At 36.4% G+C, this 22,728-nt stretch overlaps 1 protein-coding gene across 1 annotated transcript in view; it reads right to left on the bottom strand.

Moving 5' to 3' along the window:
- Positions 1-22,728, bottom strand: part of SRBD1 (S1 RNA binding domain 1) — a 114,440-nt gene that overhangs the window by 81,952 nt on the left and 9,760 nt on the right. The window contains exons 10-14 of the mRNA XM_065754780.1: positions 18,235-18,338; positions 14,690-14,797; positions 7,914-8,071; positions 6,000-6,090; positions 4,567-4,674 (exon numbers count right to left, since the gene is read on the bottom strand). Of these exons, the coding sequence (XP_065610852.1) occupies positions 4,567-4,674; positions 6,000-6,090; positions 7,914-8,071; positions 14,690-14,797; positions 18,235-18,338 (569 nt within the window). The remainder of the gene's footprint in view (positions 1-4,566; positions 4,675-5,999; positions 6,091-7,913; positions 8,072-14,689; positions 14,798-18,234; positions 18,339-22,728) is intronic.

Raw genomic sequence — 22,728 nt, forward strand, 5'->3', positions numbered from 1 at the left:
AAGTTAAATCCAAGCATAACAGAAAACAATCACCAAGCCACCTAGAAAACAACCTTATAAAAATACATTTCCCTAGCTGCAGTAGCTGACACCTAACAAACTTACTTTCCTTTCAAAAAAAATGAGCAGGAATAACTTACTAATGGTGTACATTAACACAAGCAGGGATGAAAAGCTGGACTAGGAGTGCTTACATTGTGACAATGCAGCCACAGAAGCAGAAAGAAACACCATGACTATAATTTTTCAAATGCAATGACTGAGCTGCTCATGGTGTCCAGTTTTGGTATTCACCTGTCATTCAAACAGTTTTCATTTTCAAGATGCCTAGAACAGGCAGCAATCAAAGAAAAACAGTTGCAATGGACTAAATATGGAATAAGATTGGTGAATTTTTTTTCCAAGATTTTAATTTAATCCAAAATTGACAATGAAATCCTAAAAGTTTATTGCCTGCCATGTTAATGCTGAACACACTGTTGTTTCATTTACATTTCTGTTCCTGATGAAACAAATACACTTGTCTAAAAGAGAACATCTGTTTTGGTTATAATACAGTGTATCTTTGGCAAAGACTCACAATAGAACTAACATAAATAATCAAGAATATTTATTGAACCTTGTAACAAAAACTGATTTGTAACAAAAAACCTGAAGACTAGATATGACTGTCTCTGGGCTCTAGTCCAGTTCTAATCTAAGTCAATAAACATAGCTCTAAAAGGAAAACTGCACTTGAAAGAGAGTCCTGCAGTTATTTAGGTTGGAGGTAGGTACCAAAAGTGTGTTGGTTATAAAAATAGTGAAAAATATTTGCTTTAAATCAAAAACTGTCAAACTGAGTCCAGACAGGTTTTAAGAGCCACACGAAAAAGAGTGCCACATGCCTTACTTCCTACCATTGTCTTAACTCATTTGTTTCCTCTCTGGAAAGCTTCAGTAAAAACATACGTACTTTGCAATTGCCATTGTCGAGAACCTGGTATTTTAACAGATTATATTTTTCTGGTGCTAATCAATACAGAAAATTTAAAGTAGTCAACAAATAAAACAGTTGAGAAGAACTGGCTCCAATCAAGAAAATTGTTTTGGAAATCTCTTGATATCAAGACAACCAAAATATTCTAAAGTGAGTCAGTTAGCTTGACTACTGCCATTATTTCACCCTTTTAGCTGTGCACTTTAGTCAAGGTCTGTGGTTACACACTCACTGGAGTTTAAAGGAGTCAAGGAATATTTTCACACGCAACTTTGAAACAATTGCACAGGACTTAAGCACTGGAGAGTTTCACCATATTTCTGCATGTAATGCACATGCACACGCACACAATCACTAAGTATTCAACTGGTTATCATCATTAACATTCACCAGAATGCAGATTATTTGGGCATGCATCTTTCTAAAATCATGCATACATCTTTCATGCATATCTTTCTAAAACATTACTGTCTCATTTCCCCAAACACACATGGTTCAAGTCCCATATGATGAAATGAACAGAACAACAGTATGAAGAGATGTTATTAAATTCTGTTTCTCCACTTCTAATAAAAAAACCCAATAACATTAGGATCATATTTCAAGCTTTGATTATCAAAGAAGTCTACAGAGCCGCTCTATTTCTCTGAACGTCCTTTCTGAACAACAGCTTAGGAAGTTGATTGAGATTTCGGTTTTAAGACACTATAAAACACCACAGTCCAGTCACTACATTCTGATTTCTTCAGGAAAATTATTGTAAATGTAAACAGAACAGAGTTCAGTTTTCCCAAGCAAGAATTTCCACCTTCACACAGTTCAGTGCATTACAAAGATGCAGAATGCTTTGCCAAAGGTATCATGTTAGATGTAATGGATGCATTCCCTAAGCTTCAGTACGGTGGATGATTTTTTTTCTTTTTTTGCCTGTTTTTGTTATTTTGCTGTATAAACACTTAAATGAAAAATGAAATTACAAATCAAAATTGCAATCTGCATAAGCATACAGTTCATTATTAACTGTTCTGAACTATTTAAATTGTTTGTCATAGATTTTAAATGAAAAATCAAAAATTTATGTGAATCACTTGATCCAAAAGCACACAGTGGGGATTTCCAGAGACTTAAACTGAACTCTGTTCAGGCTATGTACAATGCGTTTATCTTCCACTATGATGAAAACATACGTATGAGAAAACAACACAACCAAAAGATGTCTGCCTAGAGCTAGAAAGTATAGGAACTTTGCAAGATTCAGAAGCGTGCCTGGGCAACTGCAGCACTGGCTAGGGCAAAGAGACGCATGTAAACTAGTTTGGCAAAAATAGCAACAGGGGAATCACAATTCTCAAGAAATAAACTGTCTAAACTGTTAAAAAATAGACTAAAACTGCCTGCCCAGCTTATTTGTAAACTTAAATACACACAAGCACACACAAACAGTATGAAACCACACAGGTCAACAGAATCAAACATCACGTATGGAGTACCATACAACAAAACCTTACATTTTTTGACTTTGTATTTTCTAAGCAGTACCTCAGTGTTTCACATAAAAAATATGATGTGAGGACCAACTTCTCAACAAAGAAACCATTAACCCTACTACAGTAAAAACATAAGTACAGAACAAAAGCAAAAACTCTTTTCATTCTGCTAATTTTCACTCCCAAGAATTAATCTTGAAGGTGAAGATTGCATTTACATACATAGTTTGCTCCAAAAGTAATGCTTCCTATTTAATCCCATGGAAACTACAGCAGATACAAAGAGTAAAATAACAGTGTTTGACGGAGAAAATTTTCAACATAATCACCGACATTAGCTATGCATTTTTGCCTGCATGCCATGCTCATATACATCTGCCCTAGCAGAGATGACCCATGGTTTCAACAGCTGCTATGATTGATAAGCTAATATGCATTGATAAGAAAACATTGCCCATGCAATCTATTTTTCATCATCCCAAACACATCGAGGCTAGAAGGTGCCAAATCCAGTCTATACAGTGGGTGTGACAGAACAGACAAGCAAAAACTGATAAAGTGCTTCATATTCCTCAAACTGGTATGGGGCCTGGCATTTTACTGTTGCAAGATAAAGGTTTTTTTCCCCTCAGTGTCTAGCACGACATTGGAAGTATGAGCTTTCAGCTCAGTCAACATGATGTAGCAGACAGAGATGATGGCATATCTGGGTTCTAGAAAATCCAGAATGACCATCTCTTTCCTATCCCAGAATTCTGCATGTTACTTCACCTGCTGAGGGATGAGTCATCTTCTTTGATAGGGAATTCGTGTGTCACCAATCCACAGACTGTCACTTTGACTCCAGCTCATAGTGATGACACCATATCTCAACACCAGTAATGATGTGATCCAGGAAACTGTCACCTTCAACCTTGCATTTGTTCAATAGGCCCTGATGAACTTGCATACTGTGTTCTTCCTGGTCCCATGTGAGCATTTGTAGGATCCACCTTATGCAAACTTTTCAAGATCCCAACATTGCCACCATTGTTTCCAACACAGTGAGGCCAACATTCAGCTCCACACACAGTTCCCTGGGCACAATGTGCCAATTCACGCAGATGAGCTGACGCTGATGCTCCTCATTTTGTGGTGTGACTATACAGAACATGGCTTGTCTTTCATGCTGCTGTTGCACTCCCACCACCCACCATCTGACTGCATTCACATCCACTGTTTGGTCTTCAGAAACATTCAGCAAGTGCCAATGAATATCAATGAATATCAATACTTCAGACAAAGTACTTATGTTAACATCATGGATGTTTAAACTACATGAAGTGAACAACAGTACATATATATATTTGCCACAGAACAATCAGCATGAAGTGTTTTTCATTTTCTGATGACTATATTAATCCATTTTGGAGCTCGTTTCCTGAAGCAAATGCATAACTCCTCAGAAGTTGGAACAGCCTCCTTTGAAAAATAAAAATAAAACCAACTCTTCCCCCCCCAAAAAAAAAAAAAACAACACAAAAACAACACACTGCACCACCACATCAGAAAATCCCAACGTCTCTTAAGCAGCAGAAGCAATTCTGCACAGAAAAAAAGAAATATAGTACAGTACTATACAAACCAAAGCAGAACAGCTCCAATCTGACCAACTAATGGATAAAGTTTTAATACAAAAATAAGATAAATACCTTCACTACTTTCTGCGTTTAATTCCAGACAATATCCAGAGGATCAGCAAGTTTGCCATATAATAGTCAACATGAGGTTTATCATTTGGAATTAAACTTGATTTACCAAGAAAAAAAACAAACAAACAACATGAATCTTGAGCTACAGCTGTCACACAATTCAGTAACAACAGAATGAACTTCAGAAAGAGAAAACAAACTGCTTCAGTGAGTCTCTTGCAGACTCGGGAGATCTACTTTTGTGCTCCAAAGAGCTATAACCCTTTTCCTATGGCTAGGAGGATGGATAAAGCTTAACTTAAAGACAAATAAAGTACCCAAAACAATCACTTAAATGTTACACTTAAAATGGCTGTTAAGTTGAAATAGGTTGAACAGATGAACATCACAAAAAGAAAAGTAATCTTACCAGTAGACAACATCCAGCGGTGCAAAGTATTTCTTCATAATTAAATCAGCAAAGTAAGCTTCTGTTTCCCTGCAAGCCGTGCCATTGCCAATCACAACAGTGCTACAGCTTTGAATGGGGTAGGAAAAACAATTTTCAGCTACTCTTTTAGACTTTTTTTTTTAAACAACATTCAATATACTATAACAATGCATCTTATTTTACATAGTAAAATTTTATATAGTATAATATATATTTTATATAGTATAATACATAATATACCTGCATTTAACAAAAAACATTCGTAGTAACACCACATTTTGCTTAACAGCTTTTCCAATGCAACTTCAAGAGACAAGTCAAAATAGTCACTCATTTGTAATGAAATTGAAGAGGTAAAAGAAGTATTGATATTTATTAAAGAAAGGTCATGTATTTACAGTCCTCAACTTCAACTCACCTGTTACACATCATGAAAAAGGTTAGATGCCCAAACAATCAGAATCTTAGTTACAGATTGTCTCTGACTGCCCCAGTACAGCCAGCCAGTCACCAAATCATGTTTAAAGCCAATCTAATAGCTAAAAACAAATTGGCTCATATACCCTGGCAGTTCAGCAGCTGATCCACTGGTCAAGATATCTGTCCATTGGGGTTCCCAAAGCACGTAACTGCAATAACCTTTTAATTGTGTTCCCCCTGTTTGCTATTCCATCTGCAGAACTCTGAGTAGGATTTCCTTTGCTTAACAAACTTTCAAAAACTAAATATGGCTTTTGAAATAGGGAAAGATCACTGCGTGGGTTCAGGGTGGGAAGAAAGGAAGACAGCATGTCTAAATTCATTACTTAACTTAATGTTAATCTCTAATTCTAAAAATAAATAGAACGACAGAGCTTTATGGAAATACATTAATAGTACACAATCTTAGTCACACTCATTGCTTCATTTTGTATGCTTCTATCGCATACATAGGGTAAAAGCATGAACACAGAGTGTAAAGTCAAAGGGACCAGTGCAAACAAGGCAATGTTACAAAAAGAACAAAAATGAACGCTTACCTGCCCCTGAGGATCTGGGCTCATAGGGAAAGAACACCAAAAGGAGGGATCTCCAACAAGAGACCTCCTTCCTCAGTGGCAGTCAGCCTTTAAATGAGGTCTAAGAGGTGTGGAGCCAGGCTCCACCTGTTCTGGTCACACAGGTGAATTGCCTTCACATGTGCTCCCAAGACTGACTGGGTATTTCCTTCAGGTGCTCAATCAGACACAGTTCGGACTGTGACTTAGCAGTCCCCATATACAGAGTACGGAAAACTAAAGTACATGGAAGAAGAATAATTCCATTAAAATTCATAGAATTTTTATTCTATCCAAAGGCCAGTATTGATGAAGCAAATATTTTTTTCATTACATTAAGTAAGAACAAAATGAATGTAAGTTTCCTTAACATACCTGAACTGTAGCAAAAGCCTCTTTATCTTCTCAGCTTCACGAAATCCTTGACCAGAGTGCAAGTATACAATATCGGTATGGAGTATCTGACCTGGAATGACAAAAAAAAAAAAAAAAAAAGCCTTTAAAAGACATATTCCAAGGCTATTTCCTCCTGAACTATTGAAGTTAATATGATGATTAAAAAGCTTTATTTGTGAGTAAGACATCTTTTCCTTTTATTTTTATCTCTGATTAGATGAAAAGTATGGTAGGGAAAGGATAAAAATGCTCTAGCTGCCAAAGCAGGATGAGTTGATACGCTTTCTATTTCCTTAAGGACATACCAAAAAAAGAAATAATGAGCAGAAAATCATATCATACTTTAATACACTTTAATATTATCAAAGAGAAAAAGAAATTCACTGTAGAAAATGTAATGCTATAGCCTAGTAATTTTTGTTTATTTGTTTTAAAACAGATCCACTAAAGAGAGATGAAAATTAAGAATTCATTTTAAGGACTAGAAGTACAGGAGGTCTAGAACTTCAGGGCTCGCTCCTGCCATATTCCCTTATCAAATTTGGAAATAAGCCTGTATTAAACAGTACTGTTAGCTAACAGTATAATGCAAGCTAAAAAGCATTTACTTTCACTGCCATTTTAAGACACATTAAAAGCACATTTTCTCTTATTCCCTCACTGTGCATGCATATTCTCAGTCAAAAAAAAATATCAAAGAAAAGAAAAACAAATTCCTCATAGCACCTAAAGAATCATGGATCTCTAGATCAGACTAGAATGCACTGGAAAGGCTATGTTTCTTATCTGTCTAAAAAAGTGAACAAAAAAGTTCTGCAAGTACAACTTCTGACTGCTCACATTAATGTAACACTAACCACAAGTGAATTGAAGTGTCTGTATGTTCAAGATGCTACCACAGAAAAAAAAATAAGTTACAGAAAGCACATAAATTCAAATTGCTAACAATAAAAATGCTGGGTATTCTCTTTGCAGACTACTGAGAGGCACAGTTATTTAAATTCAAGAAGGCTGAGGGAATTTGAAACTCTATTTTACTGAGGAATAATAGAATCATGGGGGTTGGGAGGGACCTTCAAGAGATCATCAAGTCCAACCCTCCCTGCCAAAGCAGGTTCCCTACACCGGGTAATAGTATCACAAGAGATACTAGAATCCATGTGCAAAAAATTTAACCTTATATCTAAAGAAAGGAATTTGTATGACAGGATGTGTGGAAATCACTAAAAACTTAAACAAAAATCTATTTGATAAAACAAACATAGGTTGTTCTGAAAGTAATGCCTCCCATTTATTTCTATGGAAAGTACAACATACAAAGAGCAATAGCACTATTTCATAGAGCAAATTCTCAGCCACAAAACACTATTTTTCAACACAGTCACCACCATTGGCTACGCATCTTCAGCAGCTATGAACAAGAGTCTGCACGCCACACTTGTGAAAATCTGCATGGCTGTCTGGAATGCAAATTGACTTTCACATCACTGTCTCTGCTGCTGAAACGTGCCACTCACTGCTTCACTGTACTCACATCCACTGTTTACTCTCCAGAAACATTAAGCGTCAATGAATATACTCAGCATAGAGGAATTCAGTTCCACTCCTTTGCTTCATGCATACAACCTAGTCAGACGGCATTCTGTCAGCCCACCCCTCTGCTGCCACATGTTAAATGGCAACAGAATGTAATGGGATGTTGGCAGGAAGGTGCAGCCTCTGCTATCATATTACCAGTATCCACTTCCGATCCCATGGGCCAATATAATCAAATAGGAGGCATTACTTTTGGAGCAGCACTCAGACGTTTGAAACTACTCTTTCCTGTAACTGAATATGTGTCTTTTAACAGTCCTTTCAGAACTAATAACAATAATTTGTATTGAAACTCACTGGTTGGTGAAATAATCGCCAACTTGCAGCCATGTTTGTACCCAGGATCTACTCCCATCAAAGTACGACCTCTCACAGGGCTGGTCAGAAGCAACTGTCGGAGATTTCTTCCAAACATCATCACAGACTCTTTCTCTGCATCAGATGTCAACTTTGATCTTAAAAGGATGAAAGCAGGAATTATTTTCACTTGGATTTGTGGATTCAAGTGGATTTGAGGAAGGCATGGACTGAACTTCCCAAGTAGTAACCCTCCCACTTCTTTAGAAAAATCACGACCAAGCAAAAATAGGACAATCATTTAGTCTGGGATGTACTACTGAGAACCTAGAAGGGCTAACACATTACAATTCTTGAGCTGCATAGTGCCATCTACAAATTAAGTTCTTTAACAGGAACCACGTAGATTTGATGTATTTCTGTGAGGTTATCCTGCTTCCTCAAAACCAAACAAAGTAGAAAGGTGACAGCGTTAACTCTCCATGTTCTTCAACAGAAAGAAGAGCTGGTGCACCAACAATTCGATTTTGGTGACTAAGCAAGAATGCATACTCCACAGCACTACAAGAGACAAATCACAGCCTTGCTGAATGAAGGTACAGAAGGTGATATGATATCTTATTTGTCAAAAGTGAAACAGAAAATGACTAGTAAGAATAAATATTTTTGATTTTGTATGGGATCTTAAAAAAAAAATCAAAATTGAAAAAGCAACAGAAACACAAGTGTTCATTATGTTGCTGATTGTTTTTATTTTGCAGGCAGCCATTACCATGTTCATCTGCATTATATTGACAGTAACTACAAGAATTAGGAAAGCAAAAGCCTTTACAGAACTTTAAGGGTTGCCAAGGCCCTTAATCAACTTTTCCTTCCACCCATCACTGAAAAAAGTAAGCTCTGTGTTTTCCACAGAGAAAACACCTGCACTGCAGTAGTAAAAACAAGGGGGATGGGAGAAGTGATTGAAATTGTTTAGGTCAACCAGTGCCAGGCAGCTAAGTATCCTACAGGTTACAAAGAGTTCAAATATCTCTCACAAAGGATATTTGACAGAAAAGCTTCATATTGAGTCATAAGTAACCTTTAAAAATGGAAAAACTTGATTTCTATTTAAGCGTACCCAGGATCCAGCAAACACCCAGCTCAGCTCTGTGCCACTCCACAGTGGCCATGGCCCAGGTATTACGATCATTTTGAAAGTAAGAGCAACCATGGAAAACAAATAAATAAACAAATAAAGAAATGACTGCAACACACAAGAAATGGCTTTGGGACATACAAACAAGTAGTACATAGGTACACCAAACTTGAGTTTCATGGTCTACCATTGAAGTCAATAAGCTGTTGTCTTTCTGTCACATCACTGTGAGAGCATTTTCTAATTAACTATGCAATAGGAAAATACCACCTTTTTAAAAACAAAACAACCTCTCTCCACATATCAGCAATACCAAATTAGCACAGATATTATTCAAAGCAGTAAGGTGAAAGCTTGTCAACAGTTTATGGGCAGGTTCGGCCCAGTTCCGCAACAATTGGTGCGGGGGACCTGCAGACCCACGCCCCAGGAAAGGGGAAGGTGGAAAGGGAAAAGGGAGATGGGCCTAGAAAACAAAACAGCGGCAAAGATCTGAGGAGGAAAGCTAATTCAGTAAATGAGAAATCAGAGAGCAAAATAACACAATATAGTACAGTATAATTGGAATTGAAGCTAATAAATCAAATAAAATGAGCAAGAGAGAGTGTCTGATAAACCGAAGGCCTTACGCTAACGCTGAAGGCGGACGGCAGCGAGCACCCACTGCTGAATCCATCCCAAAGGAAAGAGAGTGTCCCGTGACTGCAGACAGTTTTTATCTTTCCCTCTGAGCGTAAACACACAAAAATGCAAAGCATCGCAAAGTCCTCTGGGGAATGTAGTTCTTCTCTTCTGAGACAGGTATACCCATAACTATCGATGATCCACAGAGCTGGAGCAGTAACTCTTTAACTCTTAATGCACTACATGATGTCATGATGTGGAATACCAATGCCAAAAATCAGAAAACCATGACAAAGTTACACAACACTCCCAAATTTTATCCTAGCCTCCGATTATTTTCATCTCAGTATTTCCAGAGCTTGACATTGCTTGTTTCTTAAGTACTCACAACAAAACTTGTCCAGTTACTCTATCAACCTACACACCTATTTTGCGTTACACCCTCAGCAGCAAGGTCTGCAGGTCTATCACAAACTCTGCAAAGAGCTGCCTTCTTTTTGTTGGAGGATTGGTCTTTTTAATTTTTATGGCTGAACTACATACCAGAACAGTAAAATTATCCTTGAAAATTCTGTGCATTCTTCACACTTTCACCTCAGTAAGCCTGCTCTTTCCTAAGCTGTGGAGTCATCACCTAGTTGATCCTTCAGATAAATAAATAAATAAATACACACACACACACCTTTCTACCTTTAATACATTCCATTCACTTGGACTTTTTCAGGGCTAATAAAAATACAAAGAGATAGCTATTTGATATTTTTCTGAGATGAGGGGATCTGAATTCCAAATACTGGCAAATTTTATTAGCTATTCAGTTTTGACTTTACCCCTCAACTACATAATCTCATCTTCTGAATGTTTAGCAACTACATAGAAATACCTTCCACAGTGCCAAAATCTGTCAGGGAAGCTCAGAGTTCATCATTTGTTATATAAAAAAGAGAATTACTCAAACATCATTTTACTGTCATTTCACTTGCCATTTCATTTCCTGCCATTCAGTCCTGCAGCATCCTTCTGTAATGTAATATAGTCCAAACCATTCTTAAAGCATTAAATAGCCCAAACCACAGAACCACTCTCTTTCAGAGGGAGTCCAGGGATACTGGTGGAGGTGCCAGCTGAATTCTTGCCCATAAAATTACCAGAAATACTTGATGTAATTTGTGAAAGGACAGAAACAAAAAAGTACATACCTAAGCCTCACAACTGCATGGATCTTCTACATACATGCACAAGAAAGATTCAGACAGCACACATGCATAGAAATAAAGTTAAAATTTGTCTGTAAACAAGGGGAGGTTAGAAACTCTTGGACTAGAGACTCTGTACAGAGAAAGGCTGAATTGCAGCCCTGCACCTATCCCAGAGATATGGGCTCCTTATGGCCCAAAAAGCTGAGTCCTCCCACACTGCAAATTCACGTCTGTCTGTCCATGAAGGGAGCCTTGTGCCGGAATTAAAATTGCCCCTAAACACATGCTATTAGTTATGTGCACCTTATGGAAATGGTATTTAAAATTGGCATGGATAAATGGATATACCAAAACTTTTATAGTAACAGGAAATGTTACTGAAAGTGCCAGGTGCGTAGGGGGAACATAACGTATGTCCTTTCTATTACATAATATCCTGTATTTTTTAATTTCAAATATAGACATTTCTTTTCCCTCTAACTGTCTCTCACTCAACACTTGTGTCAATGACATGATATACAGTCCCAAGTATTGGCCCTTCATTTTAAAGTTGGAATAGTCATTTGATCCTTGAACAAATATTAAGCTACCTCAAACAAAGTAATATCTTTCTGTTTTTCAGTGTACCATTAGCTTCTTCCAAATGGAAAGATGCCCAGCCTCATGTTTTTCCAATTTGTGACAATTCTCATTAATGTGGCAGAGATATAACACAGAAGAGTATAGCAGCCCTCCTCTTCAAGCAAAGAGCAATTCTGTAAAAAAAATATTTTTAAAAAAGCTGCAGTTGCTAATTTATTAAAAAGTACTGACAGTCAAAATTTCAAGTTCCTCCCTCCTCTGAACTCTAAAAAGCAGTCAGGCAGTGTATCACTAATAGTTATGCTGCAATAAAAACAATTAACCTAATTGTGACCTATTAGCTTCTATAATCAAAGTTAGATGAGTGTATCTTTAAACTGAAATTTACAACTCCCCACTTCCATGCACAATCTAAGAGGTGACCCTTCCCCTGGAAAAATGTCTGCAAACCAGCTTCAGGTGTGAAACAAGATATACAGAGAAATGTTTGTGTCCCTGAAGACGGAGGAGAGAAAGCACTCACTTCAGGAAAGCATGGAAAATTAGGAAAGGATTATCCATTAAGAAATGTCCATGCCACAAAGCTTGCATCAAATCCTTATGGAATCCTTCCATGAAGGACTGCAACAAAATAAAATGTATTTCTAAGTGCCAAAAGCAACACTGGACATTATTATAACAGATATGAGAAATTAAGGTATCTGACAGAGTGGAAGAAAGGAAATTAAACAATAAATAAGGTAACTCCTGCTGGCAAGTTTTATCCTTCTGATCACTAGATGCACTAGAAATTTCAATACATTCTTGGAAACTTTCTGTTCCAATATTTAATGACAATAAAAAGAGAAAGAACAGCATGGAGTGGATTGGAGATATTAATACTGAAAGTATGTATTGAGTATTTTAGCAGCCTTTCTCAAGAATACTAAAAATCAGCTCCTGATGTGAGGGAAGAGAATAAAAGAAGGATAAGAGTTAAGTGGTCATGGATCAGGAATACTACCATCAGGTTCTATGCATTCTTCTCTGTGGGAGCAGTTTCAGCTTTTTCCAGTCAGACACTGCCAATCATGCCAAATTATCGCAATGAGTAAAATATAAACAGGCAACCAATCAGGACAAGATTTGTATTCTTTAAATTTATACCTTATACGCCACATCTAGAAAGTAGTAGGGAAATAAGTTGTTTTTGTTGCAGGTTTTCCATCCTTTTAAATACGAAATAACCCACTGCTACAGTAGCCTTGATAATGTTACACACAATACCCCCTCATTATTGTTAAGATCCGAATAAAAAGTTAAATATGTTAAGCCATGGCAATCCTGCACTAGGACCCACAAAGCAAAAACACAAGAAAAGAACTGTTATGCCACAGTTTGACTATTTATTCTATGATATCAGATTTACCTTTACCTTTTAGATGGGTTTGGTTTTATCTATTTTAATAGAGTTTGATTGCAGAGAAGGCTAAGAATACTTTCACACCCATTTGACAAAGCCAAAACTTGCACTCACTGTTCATGAGATGTTCGTCACTTTGGCCAAACAATATAGTGCCTTCCCTCAAGTAGCTACAGATACTAAGGTCACAAATTGAGTCAAATCAACACTTTGAAAAACTATGAAATTCACACACACGCACAAACACAACACAAAAAACAGGCTCACCAAGGAGGGACTAAACAAAAGATGTGAAGCAATCTCACTTGCCAAAACACAGCATACTGCTGTGAAGAAACCCAAAAGCCATGACAAATGTCTGCTGTTCGAAACTTCAGCTGACAGTTCTGTTCCACAGGAAAGAACATTGAACATTCATCCAACAATGCTCCTGAGAAGCAAATACCAGGAAAATTGCTCTAATTTGAAACAAAACATAAGAGCATAGCCAGGCAAGGAGGGAAGAACCACATATCAGAAAGTGACTGTGGATTTCAATTACTTAAAATGCTGAACAAACAACACATTTCAACACTTATGATCTCAGAAATAAGGTCTCCTCAATAAACTCCAGTTGAACTGCTTCAAAACAGACATTAAAACTTAAATATCATGTATCAGGAAGCCTCTCCCAAATCAAACACAATGCCTGGGCAGTTTCTCTAGCGTTCAAAAAATAAGTAGCACACCATCAGTACTTAGAGCCAATCTGACAATATTCATGCCAGGTTCTTTTGGAGAAAAAGAAGGCCTGTTCTTACCCAGAAAGAAACAGAGTTAATTTCATCTTACATGCTATGATTAATTCAGAAGGGTGGAAAAAAAATAAGCAGTTGGAAGATGGATGGAGTAAAATGTAGCATGAACGTGCTTTTGGCCAGCTACATCCTCAGATGAAGATAGACCTTGCTACTTTTCCCATCTCAGCCTTTAATCATGAAACATGGGAGGTGTGACCTTTCTCCTTCTCATGAGAACAGTCTGATATGTGGCCTGACAGTCAAATCTCTAGCCATAAGAAAAATTTCAAATTAAAATCAAGCCCAACACAACATCTCATTTGAAGACAACACTTCTAGAAAGTAAGCTTTGACACACTCAATCATTTCAATTATGTGGTAAACTCTTCCACTTCACCATGAAAATACCTTATCTAGTGTTACTTAGATTCTAAGCTTTAAATTTCCCTTCAGTTTAGAACATCATTGGTCTTACAAGTGATGCTGTCTAATGACATCATTACTACAGTACCACCAGAAATAATAGTCACTTCTCAAGAGAATAACAGTCAATATATCAGACTAACACCAACTACTACATCTACCACAAACAGGAGATGGCAAACATGAGGGACACTTTCAGCCACAACTACTTAGTTTGTTTCTTTTAAGCACCTAAAAGAAATGGTGTTAGAACAATGTCACTGACACTGCTTTAACATGAAGAGATCCTGGAGAAATTCAGTAATGTAGAACTTTGATGCTAATATGAGGATAATTATACGAATTTTATCATTGTCATGTAACTCCATGCTGTACTTCTTTAAATAAGTAAAGATGGAAACATGCAAAACATTAAAAATATCTTAACAGAAATTATTTCTTCATCCAAGTCTAAACCAAAGAGGGTCACAGATTTAATCTACCGAACCAAGACCACATCATTCTGAAAATACAGAGAGTAAAAACTTTCCAATATTTTCAAATGTATAAAAGATATTTTAATAACAAGTTAAAGAGAATTGTTAATAATTCAGTAGTATGAAAATATGCATTTATTCTGGGATTACCTGAATTCCCTACAAAGGAGAGGATATATAAGGCGTTTGTATGCATCCTCTACTGAGTTTCGTAGTATCTTCATTAACTCTGGTTTTAAAAATTGTTTTGGTCTCCATCTGCATAAGAATAGAAAAACAAAAAGAAAAGAAAAGCTTTAAGCTATTCAGCTATTCAAAGGAATTCCACAATTTCCCGGGACAGCTTTTCTTTTCTAAGTGTATGTAACAGCTGAGAAATGTGTGATGAAGTCAACACTGTATCAGCACACAGACACAGCAACAGAAATAAGCTTACCATTTAGTTTTATAGCTTCCAGAGTTTTGAGTGTTTAGTTGTATGACCTCATCACTTTGCTAATGGCTTTTGCAAAAAGATGTATTATAACTATTTGTTACTAGAGACACTTTCCATACATATGTAAAATTGTCAAAGGCTTTAAATTCCCATATTGTCATCCATTTTGATAAACGTGAAATTCGTACAGGTGGTAAGTATTGACTACATTTCTCCAGAAAGTATCCTCAGAGCAAATAAGAATGAATTTGGAAACCTGGTAGTTCCTTCCCCCTTCTCCATGCATAATTGCTAGCTAGCTTATATTTTATCTGTAAATAGATTACCACAGCAGATGTTTTAGATGTTAGACCTACCTATATATATATGAGTAAAAATGACTTGGGCAACATTATATTAAAATTCTAAAATTACTACAAAAGAAAACAAAAGCCAATCAGTAATTTCAATTCACGGAAAATACCGCATTTCAATCATTCCAGTACTGCATAAAGGAAGAGAAAAATCCACTCTGTTGCAGGAGTACAAACGTGTGGGTATAATACTTAAACTTTCCTCTAAGAGTAGATTTTTCTTGACTACATAATCAAGAACTGACAGAAGCCCTTTAAATGAAGCCCTATTCAGCAAAGCTCCATATAGATAATATCTTACTCCACTCATCAGCTGTGTGCACATGTGCTCCCATAAAGGATCACCATAGCTCAGACTACTGATACACCTGAGAGGGTAAAACTATAAAGTAACAAAATTAATGGAGAACATGGTAAGAACCACTAGCGTTAATTAACAACTACTCCAGGAAGAGAAACTCGTACCAAATCAGTGATCTCATGTAAAGCCTGTAACATGGACTTTACACAGCATCTGAGAATTCTGCCTAGAAATTGAACAAAAACATTGTCAGACCATGAACTTCATTTCCAAGGGTTCAATCCCACTTCAGAACAAGTTCATGCCTTTAAACGCAAAGGCAGCTAAAGCAGACTGTCTCCTAGCAGCTTCTCATTGCTCATTTCCCCACATCCCACTTCACGTGTGGATCTTCAGGATCAGTGTAATTCTAGTATAAATGGAAGTATGTACACTGTCAACCCACAGAGATGCCATTTTCTGGGAGAGAAGTTCATCCCACATGGTCTGGTCTAAGGGTACTCCTGAATTTTTAGTGCAGTCTCAGATTTCAAGAAAATACAGATGCCACTACAGGAATAAATTATACATCCTGAATCCATGAAGAAAATACAGTTTTCTTAAGAAATATCTGCACAGAGCTGAAAGCAATAAGGGAGAATTCTAGTCTTTTAAACCCATGTTTCATCCTGGTGGTATCCAGTACTAAAAAATTAGTCTCTGAAGAAGTAAAGGTCAGTCTGTTTACATAATTCAATACACGACACTGCCTAGTGACTAAACTACTGGTCAAATGTGGCAGCAAGGTGGTATTTATGGCTCTACACTTAGCAGTGTCTGCAAACCTCAGCAAATGAGTAAGTACTGTGGTAAAGCCTTGAATTCCTTATCCCAAACAAGTATTCTTAACCTTCTGCTCTAACCAGTAAATGAAAAGAATAAAAATAATGCTACCCTTGCACCATTTATCACCTCCATGCTTGTAAAGTCGAAGATACATTAAGTAGGAAATATCTGTCAATTTGCTAACAGTTGTCAATCTAATGAAGAAGCTGAGAATCTGTCATAGACATTAATACACCAATATCTTCTAAAATCATTCTTTCTGAAGTTCTCTGTGCCAGAGAAATTGCCCTTAAATAGTAAAATGTATAAGCACGTATAGCTGCATAAATGCTAAGTATTAATAAGTAGCTCCACTTCTAAGGTCAAAATTCTTATCATCTCAGAATGACTCACGAAAGTGTAATCAACCAAAAATATCCCACTCTACATTCTACTTTAATTTGTGCAGCAGTGACAAGCTGTTCCATTATCTGTAGCTTATAGTGCTTCCAAATTCTGTCACAGTTGCAGTAAAAGCAAGGCTGACAGTCATCTTCTGTCTACAGAAGGCACCGTGTGAGGAACACGGAAATTCCATTAAATACATTAAAACTAAAATGATACTTAAATGTGTTTACTTTACTAACTGCCTGCTAGTACTAGATCTTGCTATGTAATCTATCAAATTGAAATTAATTCTTTCAGAGGATCCCATATTGGAAGAACTATTAATTTTATTTATTTATTTTTACAGTGAAAAAAATATTTTTACCACATTCCTTTCTAAGACTTATTGTAGAACAAAAATACTTGCTTTTAGATACTAAAAAGAACTTTTTCCCCCCCCCTCTATCTTTTTTCCTCTTGTCAGCAGTTGAACTTCAAGAGGCAAAGGTAAAGGTTTCTATAACATCCTCACAACAATGCTTTGTATCTCAGTTCAGAAAGATAAGCATGTATTTCACACAGGCAGGGAAGATGCAGAGTGAACAATTACATTCTTCAGTGGAAAGCATCAAGGTACAGCAGTTTCCAAGAAAACAAGTAACAGAGATATTGCACAAAAAATATATATATTTAACCAAAACTTCAGCAAAAAACTTATGCAACACTGAATTTGTTTCAGTACACATGTAAAAAAGAACTTGTCAGAGCAAATAAGAAATAAGAATCTCCCAGAATTTAGTGCCCAGTTTTCTGAATTAACCAGAGATCACAACATAAGAATCAAGTCACAGAGTATGTGAGAATCAAGGATCGAAGACAGCCACTTTTAGATTGTCTATTATATCCAATAGATTTTTTTTAAACCAGATCATTGAATGCAACTCCTTACATACACAGAATTCAGTAACCTTCTTTACTGATTTAAAATCTGAAACAGCCTTCTTTACTCGTTATAATCAGACATATGAAATTATTTTTCAGGAGTTAGAAATATGTTCTAGTGTGGATTCTTCAAATTTCATTCTATAAAGACTATTGGATGTGATGCATATTGAAAATTAAAAATACATTCACATTTCATCATGTCTTTGTTTTTTAAAAATTCAATCACTTGAATAATGGTGCCAGAATTCCCCAAATATTGCTAAAGGCATGTTGGGTTTTTTTTGGTGTAATGCCACAGCAGTGGGAAATGTAGAATAAGAATTATCCATATGTTAGTTTCATCTAATAAGCAGCTGTTCAAATTGGTCTCAATGTAAGAAGATGTGTGAGGTACATTTCAGTATGTAGGTGTCTACAGGAAAAAAAAAAAAAGAAACAGATTTCTGCAAGAACATGTATCCATGCAGACCTTTCATTGACGCACCACCAACAGAATTCATTCTTCACCCCGTCAGGAATGTTGACCTTCACTGTCAGGATCTTCAGATTTTCCCCTCGGTTAATGGCCAGAATCTGAGTGCAAACATAAATGGCAGAGACAGATGACACACAAAATATCCAAAAGATAAACTTATCAACATTTGTGTACGCGCCTGCTTGACATTCTGTAGCAAATCATGATGGTGGTACAGTAAATCAGTTCACCAAGTACTAGGTTGTACAGATAACATCCACAATTTAAACACAGATTAAATCACGCTGTGGCATAACAAAGCATACCTTTTTTTCCCTTAGTCTGCAATCTCAAGAACCAGTTTTATCTTAAACACACTTAAAAGCATAAGTCAGCATGAATTGAGTTGTTTGAATTATTTAATAAGCTAAATTAAAACTCAAAAATTAATTGAAAAAGTAACTACAACCAGAAGAAAAAAGTTCCATGCTTCAGGCTTCATTCTGCTTCCCAAGAGCATCACAAATTCAAAATTAATTATGAATCAGAACTTGCAACATAAATATGATCAGCTCTGTTTGAAAAAGGACCAGTTTCAGCTATTTGCACTTTGAACATATACATTCTTTACATTAAGGCTCCAGCTTTCCAGTGCATGCACATATTTCTGGCAGTCTTGTGTAATACAACTGCATCTTCATGATCTGAACATAAATCTCACTGTGGAAGTGGTATTTGCATACACATTTTTATTTCAAATGGAAGGTGCTATTAAAACCAGGATGATAACTCAAGTGGTGCATCCTGGTGATTACCTCCTATTCCACCCTCACCCTGAAGAGAGGGAGTAGCCAATTGAAGTAAACCTTCTAGTATTTTGCAAGGAAATTAATCAACCAAGGAATTTTAGAAACAAAGTAACAGCTAGATGCAGCTGCAAACAAAACACATTTTTCATTTTTCCCTTCTAAAATACTTTAAAAAGTGCAAAAATAAAAAGAAATCTGCTACAAGTTGACATTCCCATATTACTACACATGTTGCTGTACGTAGCAGGCCCTAAGCACTGTCACAACAGAGCATTCCGTGTCAATCATGAACTTTAATTCAATCACTAGCTAACTCAGACATGTCACATATGTTAAATACAATGGTTTTAAATGACTCCAGGACATAGTACCAATTTATATTCCTCAGCCTTACTGCTCCTGTGACATACCAGGCCTGACATATCATTGAACAACAAAGCTAATAATAAAGATTGCATGTGAAATATTATAGCATCTGGTACCTTGACTGCCAAAGCAAATGTTTTCATGTAGAGATTAGAAAGACACATTTTAACAAATCAAATGCTTTCATGTTTATTATGATTTTATTTTAAAAAAGCGAGAAAGCTAAATGTCAAGCTAAAACGAAATCAAAATGATGCTCAGGACAAAGAATGCATCTGATAGAATTATAATGTCATCATTCAACACGCTGTTAGCAGGGTCAAGATTTGCATCACATTCTGTCTATGGCCACTGTCTGTAGAACGTGCCAGTCACCTAACTTAAAACAACTGCACTGCACTAATGCTTTTTTACATTTTTAACCTTATATTAAAAAAAAAAAAAGCTAATCTGACTCTCCTCTTTGAAGCAACATGTTCGGAGAGGAAAACGCTCAATTAGGAAAGCAATTAGCCAATTTTTACTCTTAAGATAAATAACAATAAAAAACTTTGCTAATTAACAATCAAAACAGCAATTCTAGACAAAGCAATGTTTCAGTTCCGGAAAACAGACTGCTTTTAATCTCGAATGGAACAGATGCAGGGGACAAGTAAATGGCAAAAAAAATACACATTGTTTAAAGAGAGAACAAAATAGGGATCTAGCTGCAAAATGTATCAAACCTGATTTTATTTATCAGAAAAAATGCAAAATTCTTTCTATTTGACAGCTCTCCTCTATGTCCCAGATCTACTTACATTCACTAAATTTTGTATATTTTGCCAAGGACATTAATTTCAAATTCCTTTTTAAGTATGAGACTGAAAATAGAGCACTTGCCTCAAACATTATAGCTCATGAATAAATTCTTTTCCTCTCACAAATTCAGTCTTTTCCAAATAGAGGAAAGCAACTTCAAGGCATACACAACAGCTGAAAAAATCAAATACACTTTTTCCTTGGTTGTGGCAGCATTTGCACATCCTCAAAGAGCCCATTTGGATTTTCTGCTGCCAGTAGAAGGAACCATGGTTAAACTTCCTGAGATCAAAATCATCCAGCTGTAATTACCCACAGCCATCCAGCTGTGTCAAAACCTGGAGCTGGACTCATTATACAAACAAGTTTTATTCTTTCAGGTTCGATATTTTAACTTCTTCGATTGGAATCTTGGCTCCATCTCTTCTAATTATTTCACAGTACATCTCAACACATAGAATCATGCCTTTCAATAAACACAGAAAAAAACCAACACCAAACTACAGATATACATAGTTGTACAACTACAGAACCCAAGTACAGCTTACTGCATACCATTCTACCTTTTAATATAGATTTAAAGGCACACTCACGGCTGCAAATGCCTTGGTCACAAAGACAGTTTATCCTCTTACAGGTGACACTAATATACTGCCTTTAACCACAGGCTCTCTAGAGCATAGTGAGAGTTGTACACAGGCCTTCAAAATGACCAGCACTCCCTTATTCAGTGATGGTTTTTCAGTGCAGTATTTTATGGAATCCTTTATTTGCAACTTTGTAAAGAGGCAGTCTTAAAGCTGACTTCTGTTTCTAGCTGAGCAGAACAGGAATGTTTGTCAGTACTCAGTCACCAGGGAGTACAGAAGTCTTTCAGAACAAGGAAATTTCCAAATAGCATTCAAAAACAGATATTTAACGTGCAGCACTATAGGATTAGGAATTTTTAATCAACTCCTCTTCAAGTTTGAAGCTTTCTACATTTTCTTTTTTTAGAAAACCTTATTTAAAAAAATATCCTGAACCAAATAAGAGAATTCCTTCAGTTGATTAAACCTACACATCTCCTAAAGTAAATTCAAGAACACCATTTTAGGCAGCTTTCTGAATGCAGAAAAGCCTTTAGTGAAGATGCTAAAGATTAAGTTATTAAGAAAGGAAAAAAAAAAGAACAAAAAATAGAACAAAATATTTTTAGAAAACAAGCAACTTAAATGGCAAACTGCAGACATGCTTTTTTTTTTTTTTCTTGACTAGCATAAACAAGCCCTGACATACCCAGGGCCTCAGTGAAGTGCAAACTGACTTTAAGACTTATACTAGAGGAGTAATCAATACATTAGGACAGGCAATAGCAGTAATACAGAGGAAATTAAAGACAATAAGACTGCAGAATCATCCACGAGTATCAGCAGCAAGAACAATGGTTACTTCTTCAGTGGAGAATAGGAATAGGCAAAGAGGCATTAAGGTTACCGAGAGACAAAAGGAGAAATAAACCAAAACAGACTGAGTTAATCTTAACATCAAAACCACAAAATCAGTACACATCCTAGATCATAAACAATGCAGCCACATGGTCAGAGTGCAACCACGTTTGAGAGATCTGCTTTCGAGTTCAGTCTCCATCTGTGCAAGTTTTCACTCATGTAAATCAAGGGAAGAGAAGGATGCCTTGTCCAAGGAGTATTTCATATCAGAAAACACGCGTATGCCCAATACGCCTTGCATATATAAAAATACAACATTTACAGCTCTCAGTTCAGGAAAAACTAAAAAGCCTTTCACTGCTGAAATACCCATTCAATAGAAGAGCAGCCAAACAAGATGCATTTTTTTCCTTATCTCATAGCACCCATATAGGGATGACTGGCGGAAGAGTATATAAGGTTAGCTTACACACTTTGTGAAATGTTCTTCATAATAAATTCATTTCAACACATGCAAGAAAATCCCTTATTAATACAAAAATCTCACTGTTTTAAAATGGAAAGAAAAAAAAAAGATATTCTGGAGTGCAATAAGGCAGGCAAAGGATACTTCTGGTTAGAAGTAGCAGAGTGTTCTTTGCTTGTTTTAAAGCTACACAACCATGACCTAACCTGAAGACAAATCTCTTGATGATTAGTGATGAATCAGAGCAAAGGCCTAGACAGCTGTATCAAGTGCATTACCTTTGAAGTGAAGTAAATGGGGCAGTCTTACAAAACATCAGTTTCTCTTCAGCCAATAAGCTTACTTTGTAGCCTATTTCTTTTCCTACCCATATAGATTGGGACTTGGGCCTTAGGATAATTTAAGGACATATCACAGGAAGGAATGCTGATGACATGCAGAACAAACTCATTTTCAGGGGTGGTGTGTGGTTCCCTGGAGCCTGCTTGGATTGTTTAACTCTTACATTAAGCTGTTGCTGGCAAGATCTTCTCTTAGAGATCATCTCTGATCTCAATTTTCCCTTGACACTTCTCACCAGCTTAACCTGATAGGCTTAGTACCAAATGCTTGCTTCCTTGCTTCAAATACTGTAACC

This window comes from Cyrtonyx montezumae, unplaced genomic scaffold (genome assembly GCF_038088225.1).
Source record: "Cyrtonyx montezumae isolate F1298 unplaced genomic scaffold, pur_monq_1.0 scaffold_0, whole genome shotgun sequence".
NCBI lineage: Eukaryota > Metazoa > Chordata > Aves > Galliformes > Odontophoridae > Cyrtonyx > Cyrtonyx montezumae.